We start from the raw sequence: 26367 nt of genomic DNA on the forward strand, positions 1-26367 counted from the left end.
GTAGCAAATTCTGAAAGTTACAGGGTGTACTTTTCTTTGACCATCAGTATTCTGCAACACAGACATCAGATAACTTGACTTTAAAATTTGAATGCTCTTTGGTGGTCCAAAGAGCAATGCCGATGGATGTCATGCAGCGTGGCTGGAGCCACCGACAGAATAGGATGATATTGATGCAGTAACCCACTGCATGCTAAAATGTTATCTGAACCTGTGAAAAGTTTGAAAGTAGCTCAAAGGGTTTTTTTAATCAGTGTTCTTTTTCCTTCCTTCTTTTTAAAGTTTCACAAATGCCATGCATAGGCTGCACACATTCAAATACAAAGAAAGGTTTCTTAGAATTCTGAAGACTCTCTTCTACTAGTAGCAATGCCCGTTCAGCCTGCAGTCTCCAGAAAATAGTCCCCCCCCCCCCCGCAAAAAAAAAGAAAATCCCAATAGAACCACACCATCCCTCCATGCCCTTTTACGCACTTTTCTGTATCCCAACTCTGGACATGATGTTCCCTGATTAGCTCTCCATGCTTCTTCCCTTCACTAATGTCCTCTTTATCACTACCCTTGAAGCCAGTGGGATCCTAAAACTGGCTGAGTAGCTACAAGCAATAGCAGGATTAGCTCACTGGAGTAGGAATTAGGGCTGTGCAGCAAAGGGGGGCTAAGAACATACTACTTTTAGAGGTTAGGTGTTAGAACCAAGATGTAGTTTGATGGCATGGTTTCAGGGTTTAGTGCACGGGGGTCAATCATGACAGCAGCCCCAGTGACCACATGCCACCCTCACTTGCACACGATTCCCCTGCCTGTTATCCTTTTACCCCTGTCTATACACTTGTTCACAGAAGTATTCAAGCTGTCTCTACACATCTAAAGTGTACCTGTTGATTTGCACAGCTCTACTATTGTGTAGTAGAGGTTCACATATTGTACGCTTGTTGAATGTAACGTGATTGCCCCTCCTGATAGTCACTTCCACTGCACTGCATTAAGGTAGGGCTGCCATGCATCTGGAATTTCCCGGACATAGCCAGGATTCGTCTGTTGAAAATGGAGTCCAGGTGTAATTTTCGAAAACTGGCAAAAATGTCTGGTAAAAACTTCAAGTTTTGGGGGGAAGATTTTGCAAAAAAGGCTCAGCAACTTTGCCCCCCCCAACCCCCCCCCACAACTTTTGTGTCCAGATTTTCACTTTTTGAAATATAGCAACCCTAATTAAACCAGTGAAGGGAAGTGCTCTAAATGACTCCTCTATAGGGTATCCTATGGGTCTTTTGACTTACTCAATTTTCTAGCTTACCTCACCTTGCAGAATACATCTTAGAAGGGTTTCCCTGGCAAATGGTAGAGACAGATATGTCTCTCTTATTGGACGCTGGTATTTTTTCAGGCATAATTAGATTAGAATGCATAACACAAATCTGATGGGGCTCGCTTGTGAACTCACTGGTTTAAGCATTCATTCTCTCTTTTACTCCTTGTACATATAAAAGCTAAGTTCATTTTCAGCCACAAGCTTTTGTTTATGGGAATTTGCCCTCCTAAGTGTTGCACGGTGTTAAATTTACTTCTAGTATAAACAAATTAACAAAACCGATGCTGTACATTAGAATCTGGTGTTGTAATTCTCTTAAATGTTTGGCATTTATTGATTTGGTTGCACATTATGCTTCGTGTTTGATCCGTTGGAAGTTGAGGAGCATGCACTTGGAGGGTTTGCCTCAAAGGGTTAATTTCATTTTGTTCCTATTCCCAGTAGCTGTCAAAGGTGTTGAAACATTGGGTATTTATCTTCTTGATAAATGCTGCCCATTTGGATTTGATCAGAGCACTTTCAATTTATTCCTGCCAGGGTGAAGTTAGACATCAAGATCTAGAGCGATAAGGAAAAGGAATTCCATTATGACAAGAAAGGTCTACCAAACCTTGTCTGGAAGCAAACAGAGGGATGGTACAGCAAATTCAACTTGGCTGTTGCTGAATGTAGATTATAAAGCAGTTCAATGGTTGAGAAACCAATAAAGAAACACAAACGTTATCTTATTTCATTTAATGTGCCGTAGGTTGTTCTTCAGCGATAAGTTTTCAAAGTAATTATTTTCTTGGGCTTACATAAGTTACATGTGATTGTGTCAATTCACGTATTGAAAGGTTTACTCTATGAAAGTAATTTGGGGAAGATTTAAGAATATGTTTCCCGGTTTGAAACTGTTATTAGCATACTCTTTGATTTTAGTTACAATTAAAGATTCTAAGAAATATGATGCCATAATTATTCTGTTATGTATTATAAATAATCATGATTCCCGCTAAAAGCTTTGGGGATAATAGCAACTTTTAAGATCAACAATTTCTGAAGAGCCAAGGTTATTAAGTTTTCTTTCTTGAGTTTGGTTTAATTGTGATTATCCTCCTAGTGAGCCTTCATGCTGATATGATTCCATAAAACTTGCATGGAAGTTATTCAGTGTTGCCTGTTTATATATGACATTGCCAGGTTGTTATCCCTCACTTTCCTGTGCAATTTTCTGATACCCTTCTTATCTTCCCCCTTTTTTTGCAGTTAGAAAAGTGACACCATGATTGCGCTAGAAAGTGTGGGATAGCAGCCAGATTTTGTGTGAATAAACAGCCTTCCTGATAGCACCCATCGCCTCTTATCTTGTAAGCAAGGACTGGGCCTTGCAATTTTGTTCGTTTGCAAGTTTTGTTGTGTTGAAAGGGGACTGTGGGAAGGAATTCAATAGAGAGAGAAAGAGTGAAATGTAAATAGTAAGGATGACCCAAGTTTGACTGAGTTTCCAGATAAGTAATAAATATATTTATTAAGCAGTGACTGGGAAGGTTGGGGAACATTTTTGAGCCTGAGGGCTGGATCAATAAATGGCCCACACACTAGTGACCATAAGTGGCAGATGGGCAAGTCCACTCCATCAGTCACCAGACTTCATCATGACATCAGACGACAGCTTCAAAGAAGCTCATCGTCAGCACCAATCAGCTGACGAAAGCTAACAGTGTACTTGGCTTTGTCCATTTGCAGGAACGGTTTGGATTCAAACTGTGCCTGCAAATGGGCATTTCTCCTCTGCAGTCTAGCAGAGCTGTCTGTAAAAGAAAAATGTCAGTTTGCAGGCACGGCTTGAATCCAAATAGCACCTGCCCATGGACTAATTCAATGTCAGTGCCAATCAGCTAATAGCTGGATTAGAGTTAGCTTTGCAGGTCAAACCTGTTGATTATAGCTCCAAGGCCAGAAGAGAGAAGGCCTTGCTCATGGGAAACGATAATCCAGCCTCACCAGAATATGGAAATGTGAGTAGGGCCACAGTGGCAATTCTTTAAACCCTGTAGCACAGGATGTTCACACGGGGGAAGGTGTTCCTTGAAATGATCAGGGCTTAGATCATGTAGAACTTCAAAGGTTAGGAAAACCAAAAAAGCACATTGAATTAAGGCCCAAACCCAACTGTGTTAGCCTATGTAGGTGTTTCAGAATAGGTACAATATCTTTGCTCCTTAGCTCTCAGTCATTTAATAATCTATGGGCAGCAACATTCTGTGCTAACTAAAGTTGGCAGCTCATTCTCTTGTATGTGCCCATGTGGATGAAATGAGGCATGATTCATCCATGGCTGGGACATGGGTGGCGCTGTGGGTTAAACCACAGAGCCTAGGACTTGCTGATCAGAAGGTCGGCGGTTCGAATCCCCTGTGATGGGGTGAGCTCCCGTTGCTCAGTCCCTGCTCCTGCCAACCTAGCAGTTTGAAAGCATGTCAAAGTGCAAGTAGATAAATAGGTACAGCTCTGGTGGGAAGGTAAACGGCATTTCCATGCGCTGCTCTGGTTCGCCAGAAGCGGCTTAGTCATGGTGGCCACATGACCCAGAAGCTGTACGCAGGCTCCCTCAGCCAATAAAGCGAGATGAGCGCCGCAACCCTAGAGTCGGCCATGACTGGACCTAATGGTCAGGGGTCCCTTTACCTTTACCTTAACCTAGTTTAGTGTTGCAAGAATGATCCTAGGGCTTGCCTGCTTTTTACATACAATATGCGGCAGCAATTGTGTGTGCACATATGGCAGAACAACAACGGCTCCCAGCTCCCTGCTATTGGTGCACTTGCCTTGGGCTGGATTGCAACCGCATTTGCAGCATGCATACATCACATTGCTTGGAATTGCCCCTGGATGTCTAGCTAGTCTGATCCGACATGTGTTTGGGCTGATCGTTGGTATTTGCTGAGAGCCCATTGCGGTGCTTTGAAGACCTGACAGCTGATTGTCATGGTTTCAAGGCACCGTGCACACAAGATGGTTTAATTTTCAAGCCTTGTGGGCAAAAATGCGTCATCTGACATCAGGTGATTTACAGGTGGGCCACTTGGCCAGAACGGGGGAACTAAGAATCTGGCCTGCTGAACAACTGCTGTTGCTCACCCCTGGTGGAGATAGTACTGAGCTTGATGGACCTAGTATAAGGCAGTTTCCTGTGCTTACCACCCCAGTAAGGAGCTGTCTACATTACGTTTCACCTTTTGAGTTAGTCCTGCCTTCCAAGAAAATGTCACCTGTAATTGATTCCTGCAGTGACTAGGGTCAGATAAAGGAGGGAAAAGTTTGGATTTGGTTTACAGACATGAGGCTTCTACTCACATAAAACCATCCATAGTCATATAAAGCTGGGAATTGGCAGCACAGAGGCTGCAAATTTGGCGTTTAGAGTCACAAGGATTCTGAGCTTCTGTCTTTAACAAGCATCCCGTTACCAATATTGATAATGATGGGGCTAATGCATCCTGCCTGCTGCACCTGTTAAAGCAAGTGAGTATACCTGACATAGTCCTTGGCTACTTGCTTTTAGTGTGTCTCTGCAAGATAACTTTTTTTATGTGGTAAACATTGTCTGTCTTTGCAGTGTGTAGGACTCCTCCATCACACAGAAGTACTTAAGATTAAAGCCTTAATATTTAATAAGCTCTCTATTGTTATATGGAGAGTGTGCCAATGTGAAATTGGGCAGGCAGCTCTGTGGATTAATGGAAATGGGCAGCAGGGTTTAAAAGCCCCCAGTGATAATCTGTAAATATGCTTAGGCACTGTCTCTCTGCAGCACCGCTGGGGAATCCTTCTCTTTCCCTATTTTATGAATATAAATCATCTTTGCAATTCCTGGACATCATTACCTGCTTGCCATGTGGGATTTTGGGAACATTATTAGTTTGTATGAGGGCATCTGCTCAACTTGAGCATGGATGTAATTCCTTCACCTCCTAAAATCCTGATGCTTATTAAGTGGTATCATGGAAACAATTGTCAGCAAGTTTTAAAAAGGAGAAGCGGTGAGAATGAGTAAAGCAATCTCTGGCACTTTAAAATAAGCAGAGCCACTCACTATGTGGCGACATGAATAAGCAGACAGGCAATCTGATATGAAAGCCGAGATAAATCTAGAGAGATTTGAGGGATATTCAGGATGCATATCAGTTTTAAGCCTTATGCATTGAGTGGTCCTCCCTGTTTATAGCCAGCTTCCACTTTCTAGGTTAGACATCCCTGTATTGCCTGGCTTCAGGTAGGGATGCCTATGATACCGCCAAAGAGTAAATGATGCATTCCAGAATAAATGAACCCAAAATTGCCAATATAGTTCTTGGAACAATTAAATGCAAATTCTCTGCTATGCTTCCACAAGATTACTATGCATATATTTATGCGGAGTGCTGGCACTTTCAATTTACGTTTCAATTTTGCATTTAATGCACTGTAAAGCATTGAGCGAAACAGTAGTATCAGAGGAAGAGCCGGCTAAATTAGAAAGAGAAAGCCTTGTGCACCCTCAGCAATAACAATAGAAGTGTCATCTATTATTTCCGTTTATATGCAGCAATATCTCTTCCCGTAAACAAGGCACTGGAGCATTCAATTAATCAATAGAGCAGAATGACTGAATATCCTTAGAGTCTGTTTTCTTTGTTAGGTCTCTGCATGGCAAGTGGTGCGAAGACTGACCAACCCACAGTGGCGGAGGTGGCAGTCCCTGCACTGGCTTCTGCTGTGAATTTGTGAGGAAGTAGTACAGTCTTTGCCCTGCCTCATGTGGCCTCCCACTCTTTGCCTTGTGCTTCCCAGTTGTGCTGCACATCACCATTTCTCTCTTTAAACAGGTATGATGTGGGTGGCGCTGTGGTGTAAACCATTGAGCCTTGGGCTTGCCAATCGGAAGGTTGGCGGTTCAAATCCCTGATATACAGGGTGAGCTCCCGTTGCTCAGTCCCAGCTCCTGCCAACCTAGCAGTTTGAAAGCACATCAAAGTGCAAGTAGATAAATAGGCACAGCTCCAGCGGGAAGGTAAATGGCATTTCCGTGCGCTGCTCTGGTTTCGCCAGAAGTGGCTTAGTCATGCTGGTCACGTGACCCGAAAAAAACTGTCTGTGGACAAACGTCGGCTCCCTCAGCCAGTAAAGCAACATGAGCGCTGCAACCCCAGAGTTGTTTGTTCTACCTTATCCCATCTCTACCTCTCTCTCTCACACACACACACAAATGAAGCAGAAGTGAATTCCAGTGGGGCTGGGTGGAGTGCAAGCATAGCTCCCAAAGTGTCTGCAGAGCCAGATGAACTGCATCCAGGCCTCTGGCCACAGGTTTCTTCACCCCTGGTTTAGAGTCTAGACAGTTTGCTACCTTTTCTGTTAGCACCGGTGGCAAAGCAGCTGCTTTATGATCCCATCACAAGGTTCTTCTCCCTGTGATCATTGTGAACCTCTGCCTGTTAATATCTGGCCTGCTTATATGCCATTTAGTACTTTTAAAACTCCATTTAGGAGGCCCACAATGTCACTTGTGATTGAAACACATATAACAACTAACATCTCAGCTTGTAGAAGCCTAAGCCAAGGGAAAACTTGGACCATCTGGATTCCCTGTAAAGGCAGCTGCATCAGATGATTCAGTGGGCAAGGCAATTTTATTCCTCTCCCTGCTGTATCTGCAATTAAAAGATAAGTAGGCAATGTTACCCGGAAGAGGCTTGGTTGCCTCCTTCTCCTCATGTCACTGATGTCACAGCACACTGTGATTGACCAAATATGCTGAGAATTTTACCCGGGTTGGAAGGGGGAGACATGAGACTAGTGTGGGTGGTCATTTGCTACTCTTTGCTAGGGCATTTAAAGTAAGTTTGCAGCCCTGTTCTGAAAATACCAATTGACTCATTTGCTTGCAGCAGCGTGTTATAGTAGATCCAAGCATCCTTTCCACAAGCTTAAACATGTAGCAGGGAGATATCACGTAGTCCATGTCCCCTACCCCACTCCTCTGCAGCGTTAGCCTTTAGGACCTGAGTGGGATGCTTAAAAGACTAAGAAAATACTGAATCAAGTGAGCTACTTGGGGACTATGTCTGAGGAGTTAGTGAAGCAAGTTGTTAATCAGAAGAGCATTTGGATGTTATGTAAATTACCAGAAGGTGGCCCTAAAGCTTTATGTTAAGAGTTCAAAAGAATTTCATAGTGTAATTTATGTTCCTTCAACTTCTCATTCAGCAGAGTGAACTGAATACAAATTACTTCTTAGGTTTTATGAGATGTTTCAAGCAAAGCTTACCAAAGTTAACTAAACTACCTCCTAACAGGCATGGTAAACAACTGAACCAAAATACAGACATATGTCACAGCGAACATCCAAAAATAAGTAGGCCAAGTTGTGTGAGTAAAGTAATGCCATAATTTCTCAGGGCACCATTTGAAGAAAATGCGATGAAATTAAAGAACTGCAAGAAAACTCAAGGAGTTGAAATAGGAGTGTGGCATTCAGTTATGGGAATATCTGTAAAATAAATACATATATTTTTGACTCCAGCAGCAATCACCACCATACCTTATGCATCCTCATCACATTTGAATCGGTTGGGTTCTTTGTTTAATATGCCACCTGAATTTCTTTTTATGGACATGAGAATGTCCATAAAAAATAAAATAAGAAAGCAAGAAAATGCAACCAGGTAAAATCAGTAAGACTAATTTGCATGTAGTTGATTTAAATGGGGCTAAAGCATGACTGCCTTTGCTTGACATTAGACTGCCACATTTTGCTAATTGTGAAGTGTACATTCTAGGATATTAATCTGATAGTGTTACTTTTTCAATAAAACCATATTTCAGTTTGCTAAAGTGCTAGTTCTAATACTCTCATTGAAACAGCAACAGATACTGAAATTTCAGGTCAGAGGACTCTCAGCATTGTTAAGTTTCCCAATGAAAGGATAAGCTTTGATCAGCCTATGATATGCATATACATTTAGTAGTTTGCATGATATATGGAAGCATCTTGGCATATTTTTCCATGTAGATTACCAACAATCGATTCATTAAAGAAAAGAAAGAGCTTTGAGGCAGTTATTGAATTTGTGATAAGGGGAGGGAAAAGCAGCAGAGCAGGTTCTCATAAACTTCCACCTTTTAAACTTAGGAACTGTAAATTTATCAGATATATTTCTGAAGTGCTTTTTCAATGAGGGCCTAAACTAATAGACTTAAGGTTTAATCATTACACTTCAGGGAAATAATAAATAGATACTGAAACAACTGTAGCTTTTAACATGTTCCTTTTATGTTCTACTTTGTACAAAAACTTCATTATTAATGTTAGCAATGGTATGGCTGCATTGTACATACTAACCATTCTAGACAAAATGTAGCTTTGAAAGATAATGATCAAATAAGTATTTTCCCTGGGTTAAGTGTATGAAATGTAGTTAATACTTCCTTTAACACGGTTCTACAGAATTGTACAAAAAATACTTCCAGACTAAAACTCAGTTGCGTAGTTTAATAGTATTTTAGCAACATGGGAATTGCTTTAGTTTTTTAGGGTTTTTTTACCTTACCTGCCTGCCTCGTCTGCTTTCTTCCTACCTCTCCTTTGACTTTCTAATTTAAAAGAAACGCAAAATAAATACAGTACCGCTGCAGTGCCTCCCATGAAGTAACAATGACCTAGTTGAAAGCCACCCATTGATACTACACCCTAAGCAGATATCTGTTGGATGCCAAGGTAATCCCTATGCATTAGATGGTTACAAATTTACTTTTATTATGGTTAGGCAAATGCGGATCTTTATTGAAAACTTATATAGCTGAAGGGTTAAAGGACTGACATTCATATTCCTGCTGATACTCAGAATCAGACCCATTATGCCAATATTTCATGACAATTCTACATGAATACTTCTGGTCATGACCTACATAAGAAGTTTATTTTATTCAAAATTGTGTGATGGGATCACGGAAGTCACATGAAGGAACTCTCTTTTGGCTGAAAATTGTAAAATGGGAAGCAGCCATTATGACCGTGTGATTTCTGCAAGTTATCTGTTTAGGTTTTCACTTGCCACTTATTTTTCAGTGTTGGTCAGTATATTTTGGGACTGTGTTAAGGCTGCATGTCAGGCATGCATTGTGGCTACACTGTGCATCAGTGCTTAACTTTTTGAGTTTGGTGGACTCCATAAAATTTTATTTCTTACTGTCAGAGCTGCCTCTAGGTCCCAGCTCACAGAGGACCAACGCCCGGTTGATGTAATGTACAAAAGTCTTTATTGAAGTTTAGTTTCCATTTCAAACCCCAGAGCGTGCAGCCCTACGTCTTGGCCCTAGACCGGCGAAGTCCCCTCTGAGTCACTACCCCTTCCGCACCAGTTCAAGATCCTAGCCCGGCTCCACCTCCTGCGCTGTTCCCTCCTCCTCTGGGTCCTTCTGCCCCCTGGGGTTTCCTCCCTCCTGGACTCTTCTGACGCTGACCCCCCTGAGTCTTGCCCTTCCTTCCGGCGGGCTTTGGGACCTGGCTCCCTATCCGGGCTACCTGCTGTGCCGCTCGCCTGTACATTTGAACTTGGCGCGCGCGCCCAGCCGGTGACTTTCCTCTTGACCGTTTCCCCGCTCTCCGATGGAGGCGTGGCCAATCCTGACTCATCTCCTCCCTCTGGTGGTGAGAAGACTGGTCCCGATGCCTGGGACTCCTCCCCCCCACTACGCTCTGGTGGGGACGCTGGTCCTGATTTCCAACTGCTGCTCAGGGAGTCCCCGCTGGCCCCTTCCTTCTGGGGTTTCCCCCTTGGCACCCCCCTTGCCCTGGCCATCGGCGCTCCTCTCTGTGAATCTTCCGATTCGCTGGAGAGACTCGTGGAATCTCTCTGACCACTTTCACTGCCTACACCTCCCTCGGATTCCTCCTCCTCACTCTCCATTTGCTCCTTCTCCTGTGTCTCTGCTCCTGAACCCCTGACACTTACATCCTTGTTTCTAATCACACATTGGAAGTACTGTGAATAATGGCAAGTTTTCCACCCCGACCCTCTTATTAGACGCGGTAGTTTCATTGGTGATGGTGGTAACCCAGGAATGAATTCAATGGGAAGTGAAACTGCTGGTGTGAACTGAAGTGAGGGGAAGGGAAGGGCCATGGCGCAGTATGGTGTGCATGCAGAGGGTCCCTTGTGCAATTCTTGGCATCTTCAGGTAGGGCCGGGAATGTCCCCCCTCTGAAACCCGGAAGGGGGTGGGTGCTACTGCCTGCAGACAGTACTGAGTTAGCTGGACCAGTTGACTCAGTATAAAGCAGCTGCCTTTGTTCCTATGACACAGTGGAGATACCACTGTTGTTTTTTTTACTTACCACTAGTGATGTAAGACTGTTTGGAAATGGAAACTCTTGTCTGCATACCACAGTAGTTACCCGGCCAACAGTACTCAGTCTGGTAATGTATGCTTGCAACTTTTCCCATGGTGATAAATGTATTATTCTCTGAGCGCTGCAAATACCTTCGTACCCCAAGGGAAGGCAGAAGCAAGGGAGCCCAGGCCAGGGACTGCAGGTTGCATCAACTCCCAGCTGACATAGGAGGATTCTGTCTGTCTTGGTTTTATAGAATGTATTTGTTTTAGGGTTTAATTTTAAACTGCCTTAGGTGCCTTGACAGAGAGGAAGCATATAAAACAAACAAATAATGGTGATAGTGAATCATTATTACCTAACATTTTACTTGGTGGTATTGTGTTTGGATGGGAAACCAAATCTGGACCTTCTTTCAAACACCAGCATGTTTAAGTATATTATAACTTTGTGAAATACTCATTGGGAATCATATTAAAATCATTATTATCTTAGTTGAAACCATGCATCTACAATATGGCAAATGTACCATACTAATGCCAGCACTAGGTGTGGGCAGGTGAACTATAAAACAGTTGTATGCATGGGGTGTTAACAAATCCTTAATAGAGTCATGTCATTGTATTTTCCTTTCTGCAATAGTAGGCCAGATTGCATATATATACACACAGATAGAGAGTTGTAGTAATAAAACTGAACCACAGGTTTTCTGTATCATGAAGTACTGTCCTTGTACATACCGTTTTTCTTTCTAGTCCCCATTCCCCACTTCCTCCATGCATGCAAAAAATTGGAATTAAAACTTGTGAATAGAGAAATGTGCCATATATATTTTTTCCACGTAAATAAAACTTGAAAGTGATTTTAGGTATGACAGCATATATTATAATTTTATACATAGGTATTAGAGAATACAAAACACATTCCATTGTAAACTTTAAAGAATATTTAATAAGTTTTTAAAAAATAATGTATAGCTTCCCCCCCTTCCTATGAGGTGCATGAAAATATACCATTCCTTTTTGTTGCAGCAAGACTATCCAAGAAATCCAAGGAAAGCTACAATGATCAGGAACAGGTAACACTGGAAAGAATTTATATTCAAAATGGAACCTGAAATGAAATAAAGCTACATACGAGTTGAAAATGTTTTGCAAAATGGAGGGCAACATTTGTAAAAGTGTTGGGTGCAGGCTCCAATGAGCTCAAATCTCTCACATCATCAATAGGACACATGGGCCTCTTTGCACATTACATTTCCAGGTATCCACCTGAGATATTTTAAGTGCACATCTAAAAATGCAAAAACAGGGGTTGCTGTAATTTTCTGCGCTAAACCGGCTGAGACCGGGAGTCACATGCATCTTTTGCCTTCCTCCCGCCCCTTTTTTAAAAAGCAAAAGAGCCTCAAGAGACTAGGAGTTTGAATGGAAGAATAGCTGGGAGGAGGGGGTCTTCCTCAAGCAGCTTTTTTCTGCTTGGCCTTGGCTCTTCAAGGTGCTTTTCTTTCCATAATAGTAAATCCATAGTTTCATCTGTGAGACAAAGAGCAGGTGAGGAACGGCAATTTTGAGAGAAACAAAATGACTGGGGAGGAAAGGGTTAACAGATCCTTTCCCTCCTCTACCCCACTGTTTCTCTGCTATTCTTTCTTTTTAAGGTAGGGGAAAATGCATGTGCCATTGTTTGATGTCTAGCCTAGACGTTTTGCCAGTGTACACTCAAGTTTCAAACTCAGCTCTGCCCCACTTGTTTTGCAAAATGGCCTTCAAGTGTCTAAGTGTCAAGTGTCTTGGGAGTAAGCCCCTCCCCTTCATTTTTGTGCCATAGTTAGAGCACAACCTTGCGAGCCAAGGGTGACAGCAGTACTTTTTTCACCTGCAGAATCCTGTCCTGTTATATACAGAAAGCTTTAACCGCAACAGGCCTCTGCCCGAGAACCTCTGAGACAACATTGCACTATCTTCCTAATAAGCCTCTTCCTATTTATAAGGTGCATATCCATCCATAGCATGTATGGCAAATTCACTTTTGTTGCTGTGGCTAAACAGCAGTACAATTAAAAGAAAAGATGAAATAAGTGTCATAGATCTATTTATAGATCAGTAATCGATCATTAATTCTGTGTGGTAGGGTACTCCTTCTCCCCCCGCCCCCCCCCCCCGGACAGTTAACAAAACTGGGCAGCTATCAATAGTTATTTTTACAGTATATTTAAAGCACACACTGCATCAGGTATATTCATAGTAGACACAAGACAACACAGTCCCAACAAATGATAAGACAGAAATGTAAACCCACATCCTAATTTGCATTGACTTTGATAGGATTACAATAAGGCCCTGGGCCATAAACCAGAAATGAAGCACCAAGGACCCAAACCCATATATTTAGGGGCAGGCTCAACACCCGAACCCTAAATGGCTTTGGTCATGTTGTACATTTAAAAGCCCTGTGCTTATCATGACATAGAAAAACAGCGGCACTGGCTTCTTTCATGCTGCTCTGGATGTGCGCCTGGCCAACAAACTAGTTGTGTGGGGCAAGTTGTTAAAAAATCTTTTGTGGGTGTTGCTTATTGTGGATTCAGGAGCAAGGGAGTGGCTTAGTCAGAAGTGAACTCCTTTTCCTCATCTCAAAAAAATGGAGGACTAGAGTGGCTGGCTAATAGAACACAGCAGGTGAGGGATTACAGCAAGAGTTGGTTGCAGGATGTGTAAGCTGTAGCTTAGCTGCAGATTCCTCCCTTTGATGGCTGGTGTTGGATGAAATCCTTTCCCCTCGAACTGCATTGTTTCTGGCATTACATGCAGCCGCTGTTTGCCTTAGCACCAAGGTTGGCAGTGTTGTGTCCAGAAAGCTGCTTCTAAACAGATGATTTCACAACTGGGCTCAACCTTCAACTGGTGAGTTTTAGTTCCTTTGGTTTTAAAGTGAAATGCGCTGTGTGGGTTTGCATGCTCTGGAACATATCTCATCAGCAGCTTGGAAACAAGTCCATTGGTTGCACACAATAGGACAAGGATGTGTGCATTTGTAACTCTGACTTCTCTATTCATTTCATAAGGCCTAGCAGAGGACCCCTTTAAGCCTTATACCGAAGGGCATCAGAATCCACTCTGGACAAGATAATGAGTTTTGCTGACAGATCGCTGCTGCTTAAATGTAGCACGGCCCTATGGATATTGCTGTTTGCATGGTTTGTTGCTGGTAGAGAAATGGCAATCCCTGCATCTCTGTGATAGATGGCAAGAATTCACTGGAAAGAGCAGCAGGGCTGCTCATCTAAATTTCCACACGGCACACTGGTACTGCAGCATCCATTCAGCAGAACTGCAGTTTCCAGAGAGAGCACCAAAAATGCAACTTTTTTTTCTTCCCCCCAATAGTAGTTCCCTCCTCTTTGGAGGCAATACTACGAAAGGATTAATTTAAGACCTCTTGTGGGAACATCCTGTCCCATTCACCTCTACAGCACAACTTCTGTGCTTTTATCCGCTGAGCCACCAGGACTGCTGTGTTAATTTTTAATGATGGGGACCTCCATAAATAGATTTCATCTGTCTTTAATCTTTTTGGAAGTAATGTTTTATTAATGTATTCCATCACTCCATTATTCTGCAAATCCACAAGCTATCAATAGGCATGCTTGTGAATACAACAGCGGTAATGAACCATGACAACAACTAACAGCAAGGGAACTCCCAAGTTGCAATCTGTTCATATGTAAGAAAAAGGTGGGGAAAGGAAGCAGATGCCAGAGAGAGAGATGCTATTGCTTGAGGACATCATTATTAAAAGCTTGCACAAGTTACACTAAGGATGAGGGGTAGTGAGAACGATTCGGATGCATGGTGGGAAATTTACTTCCTAGTTTTTATTGTACACTTTGTTTGTTTCCCATAGCTGCCTGCTTCTCAACTTGCCTCTGGTTCTTTGCTCATATGGCAGGATATACTTTCATCTTTGATGCAAAAGATTATAGACCATGGGCCCTTAAACCCACATCTGCAGTTCATGTATAATTGTGCTATAGCCTAACTGTGATGTCAGCAATAGCTGACGGCTCTAGACTCTCTCAATATTGCCGTTATGTTTCCAGATCTTCACAAAATGTCATAGTTCTTGGGTGGGTGCTGAGACTACATGCTTCCCCCCTCCCAAATCTTTTGTGGTGTCCAAGACTCTTAGTAGAAGGCAACCTTTCTATGTTCCTGAGTCAGACCATTGACCCATCTAGTGCACTACTGTCTATTGATTGGTGGAAGCTCTCCAGAATTCAGATGGGTTTCTGCGAGTCCTACCTGTGATACATAAACTCTTGACTGTTAACACCCAATGGCATATTTAGCTTTTTATATTTTATTAACTCTACTGAGTGACTCTTTGCAGCCAAAGAGTTGCTCAAAAGAAAAGATTTAAAGCTATGATATCACTTGAGCTTAACTCATCTGATGAGATTTTCTAGATTTATAAATAGTGGGAATTAATCTGCATATTCCTATATACTCCAATCCAGGACTGCATATTAACAGGCAGAAAGGCAAGCACAAAGGAGCAGCTGAATCTGAAGGTGGGGAGAATGGGAAGGGCAGGTTAACTCCCCTCAGCTGTTCAAGGGGGAGAAAATCAGGAAGGGTAACTGTACGTGTAATGGCTCCCTAGCTTGTAAAAATAGGGTTTACATGCTGGCTTTGTTGTGTGACTAGAGCAGACATAGTACGAACTATTAGGGTTGGAGCAAACTCTGATTTACTAGCACAGTGTTTCTCTTGATGCTTGCTTACATACTAAAATGCTTGTGTCACATGTTAATATGTTCTTTTTAATGGCCAGCTGAACTGATCACTATCTTTTTTTGCTCACAGATTACACACTGCAGTTTGCCAGCATAAGAGAGGACCTGACATGCCACACTAGCACCTAGGTCTGCATGTTTGCTGGTAAGAAGGTAAGAGAATATTGTTATGAGTTTGGGAGGATGGGGGAAGAAAGTAGGCTCTATGCAAGATCCTTCAACCCCCTGGATCCAGGCTAGCTTCCCATGTTGAGGTGCTCGCCTAGGTGATGGACCGTTAAGAGGTATGCAAGATGACAAATAGATGGAGCGCCTCTCTCAGTTCGCTGTTAGTTAGAAGGACAAAGCCAGAGTTTAGAGTTAAAAGTGGGAGTGATATGACCTAGAAGTGAAGCAGCAAGCTGCAGAGAGAGGGAGAGCAATGTTTCAATCCAAAGCTGTGGCTATGGGAGAAACATAGACCCTGTTGGGATGTTAATGCTGTGAGCCCCTCCATCATAGGCTCAGGCTACATATATGTGTTAATAAACCATATATCATAAAGACACCACAGTCTCTGTTGTGTCAGTGCCTGGAATCTTGCAATGCTCAGAGATTGAGGGGTGGCGTGCAGCAAAATTCTGGCTCTATAGCCTATACTATAGCAGGCAAAAGGCTATAGGGATGTACAAGAAGCTTGCAAAAGAAACAGAGAAATGCCTATGTAAAGTTTCACCTCTTTTTTGGCAATTCAAAGCCATTACTAGGGCTACCTATGTTAGCAGGAAAATTATGCAAACGTCCTTACTCTTCCTAGAGATAATTTGATTTAGTTCTTTTAATAGAGGTACAAGGTCAAAAAACCCCAACTCAAACAAGTGTATATTAATGGATTGTTCTGAGGCCTGGTAAGCCTAGCCTAGTTGAAGATGAAATTAGTAGGGAGCAAATTAATGAAATGGCATATTAGTGACAAGTCGCTTAAGGTTCTTTGTTGTACTTCAAGCCTAGAAATGAGAAACACAATGTAAGTTGAAACTGGAATGACATTTAAAAGAAAATCCAGAGGACAGTGACAGAAAGACAACTCCTTGCTTCTTGTTGTGTTTTCCAATGGCCAAAATGTCCTTTCCAAGAAATAATCATCTACTATTTCCTTTTGAATGAATGCATGGTCCCATTGAATATAGAACAGGATAGAACCCTTCCCTACTTATTTAGGCAGCTGCTAGACTACTTTTCTTTATACTGCTCAGAGTGTATGAATCCACATATGTTGTATAAATTTTCACACATCATGTGTGTACCACTAGTGATTTAGTCTGCAAGACAGGACCCAATTTCTGCTTACAGATCACCTACAATGTAGGCCAGGGTAGATCCTGTCTGAGCTGACTTCAGAGGCCACAAAACTGAAACCACTTCCTTAAGTAGAAAAGTTTCCTGGAGCCATTTCCCTCCATGGTAAAATCTGGAGTTCAGAAGCATACTTCTTGGATCCGCCACACTGGCTGTTGTTAAAGACAAACTCCAGTTAAATGGAACCTCCACATCCTCTGCACTTGCATTGCTACAACTTGATTCTCTATTTCCATGCAGGAAAACTATTTGCCAGCAGCCTCCAGGAAAATGAAAGCAGCAGCCTCTTCCCACTTGCCAGTCTGTGCAAAAGGGGAACAATTTTTCTTTCTTTCTTTCTTGTTACTTAGTAGTTTCCTTTGTCCAAGCAAGTCTGAGTTCCGATGGTGACAAACTAAGGTGAGTCACAAAATTTCCAAAGAAGATTATACACAGTTTATTTTACATAGAAAAAAAAGTATGAGCATGAAGAAGAGTCCTCTTTTGTCTTGTAGAGAGGTGAGCCATGGCTGACTGACGTTGACTATGATTTCTATGCACAGTAGGTATCTGCCTTGACAACCTGACAGTACATGGTCATTGCAAATGTCAGTCCAAGAATCTGTAGGTACAAAAGGCATATCAATATTAAACGACATGCAACTCAACAGTGGTCTATTACCTATATTTCAATGTGTATCTTTTAGTGTTGACTCTTGGCACATAATATGTTTAACATGGGGAATACTACATAGTAACTTAAGAAAAGCTTCCAAGGGCCCTATAAACAATGCCAGCACGAAACAAAATGGCATTCCGGAATGTGCTTCACTCCAAAAAGGTAGAGTTGTTGATTCTTTTAGGAGGGCATTCTTGTCCAAGGGCATGGAGACATATGTCGCTAGACTGCAACTGCCATCATTTCCGACTACTGGCTAGGATGAATGGGAGCTAAAGTCCAACAACATCTGGACGGTCACAAGTTGCCCCACCTCCTGTCCTAGGGATTCCAGTGTCCAATAGGGAAAGAGGTGCTGTTCAGTGCACTTGCTTGTAGACAAATTAATCTAGAATCATGGTGAGCTAAAAGGAGACTGTGGTAACACATTGGCTAAAGTAGGGAATGCGGTACACAATGACCCAAATCACACAGCAGCTGCTCACAAATTCTCCCCACTGGCATGAATGGGAGCTTCAGAGCTCATGCTGGAAAATGTTAATAGAAGATAAGCAAACTAACTGCATGTAATTTGCAGGATTAAAGGCTGCCCTTAAGAGATGTAAGACATTAGTCCTACTCCCGGAAGGGGAACTGTGGGAACTGTGTCTCCTGGCAGCATCCCCAACCAACATCACAGTCCCTGCCAGCCTTGTTAACAAGGAAATTCTCTCTTTCCAGGTTCCTGCAATCTATGGTTAGATGCTGAGTACAGACCCAGGAGGTGCAGTCCCCTTCCACACATTAGCTTCCATGGGTTCCCCAAGGCGATGAAGGGGAGTGCAGCAGTGAAGGGAAAATCATCGAAATAGGCCTCCAAATTTAATGGCGGACAGCAGTTGGAGAGACATGTCTTTCTCTCTCACACACACGTGAACAATTTTTGCTGGAGGAGCCCTCCTATTATGGGTCTGACAGTCAATATTGGACTAATACGTCTGTGAGAGAAAGAAAAGCTGAAAGACATTTAAACCCTTCACTGCCCTTGCATGTAGAAACCAACAGAAAGCACCCCAGCAAGAAGTTAAAATTTTACCTGAACCAAAGCTGTACACAGTCCAAAAATTCCCACAGCTAACAGGTTTTCCTGGAGCCATATTTTCACTGTTTCATAACAAGGCTTTAAAAGAGAGAGAGGGGAAAAAAAATAAAGACCATGAGAATGCTTATTTACTGAGAAACATGAATTTTTGTTGTGTGGGGAGTCAAAAGACACAAGTAGCAATGACAAGACTGACATTTCAAGGTTACGCAGTTTGCTCTATTTCAGCATTCACTGGAAGTGCAATACCCCGGGGGTAGGAGGCTCGCTTACAATGAAGTGTGGTGTTAAGGGTTCAAACATTATACATCTGAAGAAGACATGGATGCATGCTGCGTGCAAGATGCAGTAATAAGGAGCAAGTTCTTTCGAACCCCCGCTTTACCCAATGTGAGTCAAATACCTACATTTCTAAATTCAACTGTAAACCTTTCTACTTCAAGCACAGGCGCAATGGCAGGTTGTGCAAAGGCAACTATAAGGCAATTACTTCTCAAATAAAAATATTTCCATTGATACAGCAGCTTGTACTGGCTTCATAGCAACTGTACAGAGATAACATTACATTTGGTGATCCCCTGGCTCTGCTTTTGGTATATCAAACATGAGCGCTAATGGTTGCATAGTAGGATCTGTTGAACCAGCACATAAATAAAATAGTTATTACCTGTCCTTTCTGTAACAATGGGTTTGGATCATTGGAAAAGCCCTGTGACATAAACTGGGGAAGACACTAGCTTAAGATCACCCAGCAAGCTTCTTGGCTGAGCATAGTTTTTTGGCATTGTCCTTCCAAATACAACACTCTTATCTATACTTGGGACATGCCAACCACCTGTACTCCTAGTTGGGTGCCATAATACACTGGTCCTGCAGAAATATTTCCTAGAAAATATATTGTGGGGGGTTTTCCTTTGTAGGCTAGCGCACACCCATAATGGAAACCTGCATGTGTTGACTTTACCACCAGAACTTGTTCTGCAATGGCCACTTAGATCTTACTCTAACAACACATTCTAGCCTTAAGCTCGTGCTCTTTCTCTGTTTGTGCTTTAAGGTGAGCTGTTTCTTTTACATCTTGTCAGCAAAGACTTTTCTTTGTTGTTCATCAATCATACAAATTCATGGTGAATGTGTCATTGCAGCCTTTTTGACATATGCTAGATCATGAAACAACAGTATCTGGCAACTATGCAAGCCCAAGCCCTTTTTCCTTTTACAATTCTAGGTCAGCTTGGTTAAAATAAGAATTAAGTTTTGACAGCTACTCACAGCTTTCCACCAGGTCCCTGGGGAATGAAGACCACAGTTTTCACTGAATTCCAAGCAGCATGAATCTGGCACTCGTGTGGTATTGTACACTTCAAACCAGTCGGTGAAGTTTGACACTCCACAGCATCTGAACTGAAAAGAAAGAAAGAGGGGAAAGCCCATTGGACAAGGAGGACATGCAAGGGCTTAGAAGCCACAAGGACACTGACAAATCAGATGGGGAACCAATGGACTTCAATAGGTATCCCGTCATCATAGAATATTCAGTGCAATTCTCTTGCAGCACTTTCTTAATTTCTTATTAAAATATTGACTTGTTTTAATTTTATAAAATTTTGTAATTGACCTTAGAATTCTAAGGTCTCCCAAAGGTCCCCTAGCATTTAGAAACCTTGTCTATGGCAGTTAAGCTAGTGGCAGCCAGAAGCGTCCCCATGTCTTCCCAGGTCCACTGTGACATCAAAGCATGTCACTCACTCTGATCTTATCATAGGGGTCAGGTGGGTGACTGAACTATTTACTTCCAGAAATGCACCTCCTCGTCAGATAGTTGGTGGGTTCAACCACTGCAAAAAGGGGGCAAGAAAAAGAAGCCTGCCTACATCAGGAGTTGTAGAAGTAGCACTGCCAGAATCCTAATAGTTCTGAATTGCTCTTTTCACTGCCCTTGGAGATTCAGGGGAGGAAACATTCCCACCAGAGGGTGGAGAATCCAGTCCACACTGCACAGAACCACTAAGTTAACCCTATGTTAGGTATAAATGAAAGCCCAAGAAAGCGTTATTGGTTGAGATCTGTGCATTTCATAAGAAAAATGAGGAAAGAACTAACATTTATGTCAATGTGATAGTGGTGGTAGAGGAAACCCAGCAGAAAAACTATTTCTTTTCTTAATTTCTTCTGCTTGGTATTTAATAATAAAAAACCCATGACTCAGCAAATGGATTGTCATCAAACGCTGGATTGCCAGCACACCAAAGCGCAATGATATTATTTTTCAAGTATGCTATTATCACTAGAAAAAAATAAAGAACAGCAAATGAAATGGTTACAGCAATGAAACCATTTTTGTAAAGATGAGTGGCTTCAGAGTTGCATATACTCTGCCTTGAAATTGTCTTTGACAGTTAGTAATAGAGATATTCATGATCTGGGAGCTGAGATTGCAGCCAGCAAACTTTTCTCCAAGTAGCAGAGTACTAAACTTCGATTTGTATCTCTCCCATCGTACCTTCCCAGCATGTGGATGAGCATTTTAGTGCCTCGTGAAGGTGAGCGATTTACAGTTCTGGCTAAGCAGGCAAAATGTTCGCTGGAGGAGTTCAGGCTTCTCTCACACACTCCAATCTGCAAACCTGAAATACAGCCTACAGCACTGTGCAGCCTGGGCACGTGAATTCATTCACCATTCTGAGATATTCCTGCTGCGGCTTCAAAATAGTCTTCATCTAACTTGCTGCATCCATGAAACCTGAAGGCTCACAGGCAGGACGTGGTGAGAGGCCTTAGAGGCTCATGGAGGAGTGGAGGGAGTGAACCCCACTTCACTCGCAACCACAACGGGGTGTGAGTAAAGGGAGCGATATTCTCGTTTTGGGGGAAAATAACTGTAGCTTATTCTGAAAGCATTGGAGGTCAGTGGCAGGCAAGGGAACACTCATCACTACTTGGGATGTGACAATTCTGAACTAAAAAAAGCTTGGTTGGATACTTGAACTTCAAAGTATCCCAGTACCATCTTGTGGAACAATAAAAGGAAAGGTGTGGTATACCAACTGTGATCAAAATTATTCGTAACTATGTTGTCCACACAGGAAAAAAGAAGGGGGGTGGTGGTGCTACGCAGATTCATGATAGTCTCTCGTCCCTAGCGATTGGGAGATTTGCTGCTGTGCCTTCTTGCCTCTCAAATCCCTGCGGATAAAATCTTCTAAGGTGGATGTTTATTTACTACTTTGTAAAGGATCAAGTCTATTGCACTAACAGAGAAATCCAATATAATTTACAGTATTTCAAAACTGGGCTCTTGTTTTTGTTTTCAGAATTAGTTTCTTGAGTAATTGAATGTCTTATTACAGCCACCATATATTTTAAAGGGGTTCCATATTCTGGCCGCCCATGGGCTATGTTGAATAGGTTATTGATTTTTTTGCACTACCTTTCTTGAAATTGGATTAATATATACTCCCTGCAATAACTCCTTTAGTTCCTTGCTCTTCCAGAGTTCCTAAAATTAATAGCATTTCCCATTTGTGCAAAGCAATATGTCACAGCAATATAGGATTGGGAATGCACATCCATGAAAATGTATAAGAGGAATCTTGGCAGACAATGTAGCTACTCAAGATAGAAAGAGAACAAGCCACTGGGATTATGACAAACCTCTCCTATTGTGTTGAGTACAAAAGGAATATTTAAACACAAGGATTCCCAGTGATTAATTGCAGTAAATCTGGAGCAATTACTCACATCAAGAGAAGGCCCAGAGCACATCAGACAGCCTAAAAACTGCAGTGCATACTGAAATACTATTTTAGTATTTTTATTATGGATTAACACATTCAGATTGTTTTATTTTATGTATTGGGTTTTAGTGTCATAGAACTTTAGAATGGGAAGGGACCTCAAGTGCAATTTAGTCCAACTTCCTGCAATGCAGGCATCCCAGTTCAGTACAGTGGTACTTCGGGATGCAAACGGGATCCATTTCGGAGCCCCGTTCGCATCCCGAATGGAACGCAAGACACGTCTGAGCGTGTGCAGGTCGCATTTTGCCACTTCCGCGCATGCGAGTGACGTCATTTTGAGCGTATGCGCATGCGCAAGCGGTGAAACCCGGAAGTAACGCACTCCGTTGCTTCTGGGTTGCTGCGGAGCGCAACTCAAACGCGCCCAACCTGAAGCATATTCAACTCGAGGTATGACTTGCAGTACCTGACAGATGGCCATCCAACAGCAATTGGTATCCACAATGCTGTTACCATCTAATGAAGGTCACAGCAATAGCCCTTTTATTGTCACTGTCATGCCTGTCCCAGTACATTTTGCGTTTACTGTGTTTTATATGGTTTGCTGTGTTTTTGATTATTTTTATTACTGTGAACAACTTTGAAAGATGGTATAGAAACAGTACAAACAAATACTTTTGAATATAAGAGATGACACTGTGGAGGGCTGATGCTGGGACCAGAGCCAGGTTTGAGCTAGTAATAAACTGATACCAAACTCCAGAGAGTCTTGGCTTACAATTTGCCTAGAAGTTCTAAGATGGAGTTCATATCTTGAACTCCCCAAGTCCACATCACCAACATTGATGGGACTAATTTCTACATTTAAATGATTTGGGAGTAGTGGTGCGTCATCACGGTATACAGTAGATTAAACAAATACAGAGATAAGGGAAATGTTCTCCTTCTTTGCTCCCTGACATATGGAAAGGTGCCTCAGGCAAAGAAGAGAAAAATGGAGAAATCAAAAGGTTCTACCATATAAACTGCCAGAGAGACCAGATGAGCTTATTTCCCATTGTATCCACTACTGTTCCAAAATTATAATGGAAATGTGACATCTCCTGTGCATTAAAATCACTCGCGAGATGGAGTGGCTTGGTTCTATCCCCTTCAATGAATTTTCACTGCCTGCCCATGCTACTAAAAATAGGCACTTTTAGACAATTTGCCCATGTCTGCATGAAGAAGAGCAGATGAAAATAAGCCCAAAGCTGCTAACGAATCCACTGCAGGTAAATTTTGATGCAGATGTGGAAGGACTATTAGGCTACATGTCCTGGTTCATAGGTAAGTAAGTACCTGTGTACCAGGGTCATGATGCTTAGTAAGTGCCACATATTTATAGGGCTGAAGCAGTCCCAAGAACACTTTCAGAAACCAATATGAAATCCCATTATGCTGGAAATTCAAAGCCAAAAGGATATATTGTGTGCAGATGGATAAAAGACAAAAAGAACAACAACGCAAGCTTACATCTGTTTGTATGATGCTCCATGCATTAGTTAGGCCAATATTTCCATCAGTTCCATATAAATGAAGCCCTTTCTTCAGGTCCCGCTGAGCATACTTATCAATCTGGAAATGAAGCACATACGGTTGCATGTAAGTATGCTAGACCTTGAAAACTCCAAAATGATACCTTTAAAGCAGATTCCTCTGAAAAGCCATGGTGATGATTGCACTGAAGGTGGGATTTGTGTGCAAAATGTGGCAAAGAAAGAACTAGGTGGGATCTGGGCAAATGTGCATCTGATATGAAAATGGCCTCAGCACCTAGCCCATATCCTGACTCTTCCTCTGATTGTCTGAGCCATGGATTTGGCTTTTTTAGTATCAAGGAAGTTTTGAAGGAACAATGCTGGCCTTTTCCATTCATTCAGTCCTCTTTACTTAATAACTTTGCTATATATAGAATATTTAGTGATGAGGATCTTGCTTTCTCTGGTGTAGAAAAGATGCCTCCTTCCTTACATTTTTTTAGCCCATTCTGTATTGTATAATAAGTTTCAAAATAAGGGTGTGTCGAATAGCTCAGTATTGTGGAACATTATCAATATTGCAGAGTGGGATAGATGCATTTTAGACAACACATTTCCAATAGCAGTTCACCTTAATAAAAAATGGTTATTTCTATATGAAGAGCTTAGGGCAAGGCCGACATGCAGAAGCCACTTTTCACAAACATTTTGATCCCATGAGAAGCACTATGAACCATGGTCACCCAATTAAGTGTCAAGGAAATATATCCTGCCCTCTGCATTTGCATGTCTATATAGCATCACTATGCAGTCAATTCTAATTACCTATGGTGGCATCAGCATGAACCAAGCACAGGAAGTGTTTTCCATCACTCTGAACCAGCTTGCTGATGTCATGTAGCCAAATCTGACAGGCTATGTGGAAATTTGCCATCCTCACCCTATCTGATACCTCACTGGCTTGGATTATGTAATAAGGGAGAAGAAAACTGTGCTGAAGGAACAGCCAAGGGGATAAAAATGAGTTCCTTGGGTGACCAGTGAACGTAAATGGGCACTCATTTTCCTTAGTAATGGAGTTAATTGATAACAAAGTACACCCCACTTGAAAAATAAATACATTTTTAAAAATGAACTGTGGAAGTAAAAATAAAGAGGAGGAGTGCAAAAAAGGCAGCCATGAAATTGAAGGCATCTGACAGGTAAATAAGATATGCCAGCTTAGAAATAAGGCAGCTTGGAAATGCTGATCTTCATAATAGGTGGCTGCTATATCAACGTACACTTCACCTGCAGATTAATATGGAATAGGAGTGCCCAAACTAAAAAAAGCAGAAAAGTGTCTAAGCAGCAAACTTAATGAAATGCAAAATGCCAAGGTTGCTTTTCTGCAAACTATTTGACACAGTTGCACGGCATGATAATCCTTCTGACTAGGATTCAGATGTTGCCCTACTTAATGTAATCTTCATGCCCTGTTTCAGATCAATAATTTTTAATAACCCCAAGTCAACATTTGTAAAATGCCTGAAGGATCCAGAGGAATATTTTGTTAGCTCAGGTGTGCTTTAACACATTTTCTCATTTTACCATAATAGATTGCTTAACCATGCATTTCTGTTCAACACTGTACCATGTAAGAAAATCACTAATGCACAACTTGTATAAATAGAAATCAGTAGCAGCAGGTGACAACATCTGGGAGATCTTCACCTTTTCCCAGGACACAAGTTAACCTGAGTGACAGGAAAAAGCTTATGGGTTAATTAATACCCATCAAGGCACAGCAGATTTTTCTGGATGAGCCCCTTCCCACTGTGCTAAAAAGCCCAAACAAATATGTGCATATATTGCATGGATTATTCTCACTGTATTGAAGAAATAGTTGCTATCAGTTACTATACTGATGTCTGGCAACCACAGACTGATCAGAAGCAGGTTAACCACCAGGGGTGGCCCAGTTTTCAGAATACCTGGTTAAAAACGGTAAATGCAAGTTGCAGGACGCATTTCATAACACCAACTTTGTGCCATGAATGTTTACCAGCTTGAATATTCTGAATGATTAGCCATTATCACTACTTTAAACACTACCATTCTTGATTCTTTGCAAAGCATACTCAAGAGTTCTAGCAAATACATGATGTTGTTGTTGTTGTTATACTTATTTATACTATATCCTGCCCTTTCCCCCAGACCAAGACTCAAGGTGGCTTCCAGATACAATAGAAAAAGTTAAAATAGCCTTGGGAAGAGCAAAACATTCTGTACATGCAACTGAGATAAAGTCTCTTTCATAGCTCAGGGTATCATACAGATAAATACGCTGCAGATTACAAAATGCTTAAAATGCTACCTTATTATAGTAATGTAACTCATGTAAGCCATGACAGATCATTCTAATGTTTAGTTACAAGAGCATCTGAGCTACTGTGAAACATGCAATATTTTTTTTTTTAAAAAGTAACCAACCATTTAAAATTAACCAGATGCCTTGTATCTTATTTTCCAGCAGATCAGTTCATATGTGTGAGGCTCCTTTTTAGGTGTCCTCGTTTGGGC

The 26367-nt window shown here is 41.8% G+C and overlaps 2 protein-coding genes across 13 annotated transcripts in view; one reads left to right on the forward strand and one right to left on the reverse strand.

The window, feature by feature from the left end:
- The window catches only part of CHID1 (chitinase domain containing 1), a 133242-nt gene extending 115789 nt beyond the window's left edge, over positions 1–17453 (forward strand). Inside the window, exons 17-18 of one of the 2 annotated variants that reach the window (XR_014161117.1) lie at positions 11702–17205; positions 17301–17453. The gene's annotated coding sequence lies outside the window, so the exon portion shown is untranslated. Of the gene's footprint in view, positions 1–11701 lie in introns of both variants that reach the window. The other variant, XR_014161116.1, reaches the window with a different exon arrangement.
- TSPAN4 (tetraspanin 4) overlaps positions 11481–26367 on the reverse strand; it is a 524393-nt gene continuing 509506 nt past the window's right edge. For all 11 annotated transcript variants that reach the window (XM_081880651.1, XM_081880645.1, XM_081880649.1 and 8 more), the window contains 4 exons: positions 23801–23902; positions 19818–19949; positions 18540–18623; positions 11481–17407 (listed from right to left, as the gene is read on the reverse strand). In XM_081880651.1, coding sequence (XP_081736777.1) covers positions 17339–17407; positions 18540–18623; positions 19818–19949; positions 23801–23902 — 387 coding nt within the window. In that variant the 3' untranslated portion in view covers positions 11481–17338. The remainder of the gene's footprint in view (positions 17408–18539; positions 18624–19817; positions 19950–23800; positions 23903–26367) is intronic.

Source organism: Podarcis erhardii (assembly GCF_964252035.2).
Source record: "Podarcis erhardii genome assembly, chromosome: 1".
Taxonomy (NCBI): domain Eukaryota; kingdom Metazoa; phylum Chordata; class Lepidosauria; order Squamata; family Lacertidae; genus Podarcis; species Podarcis erhardii.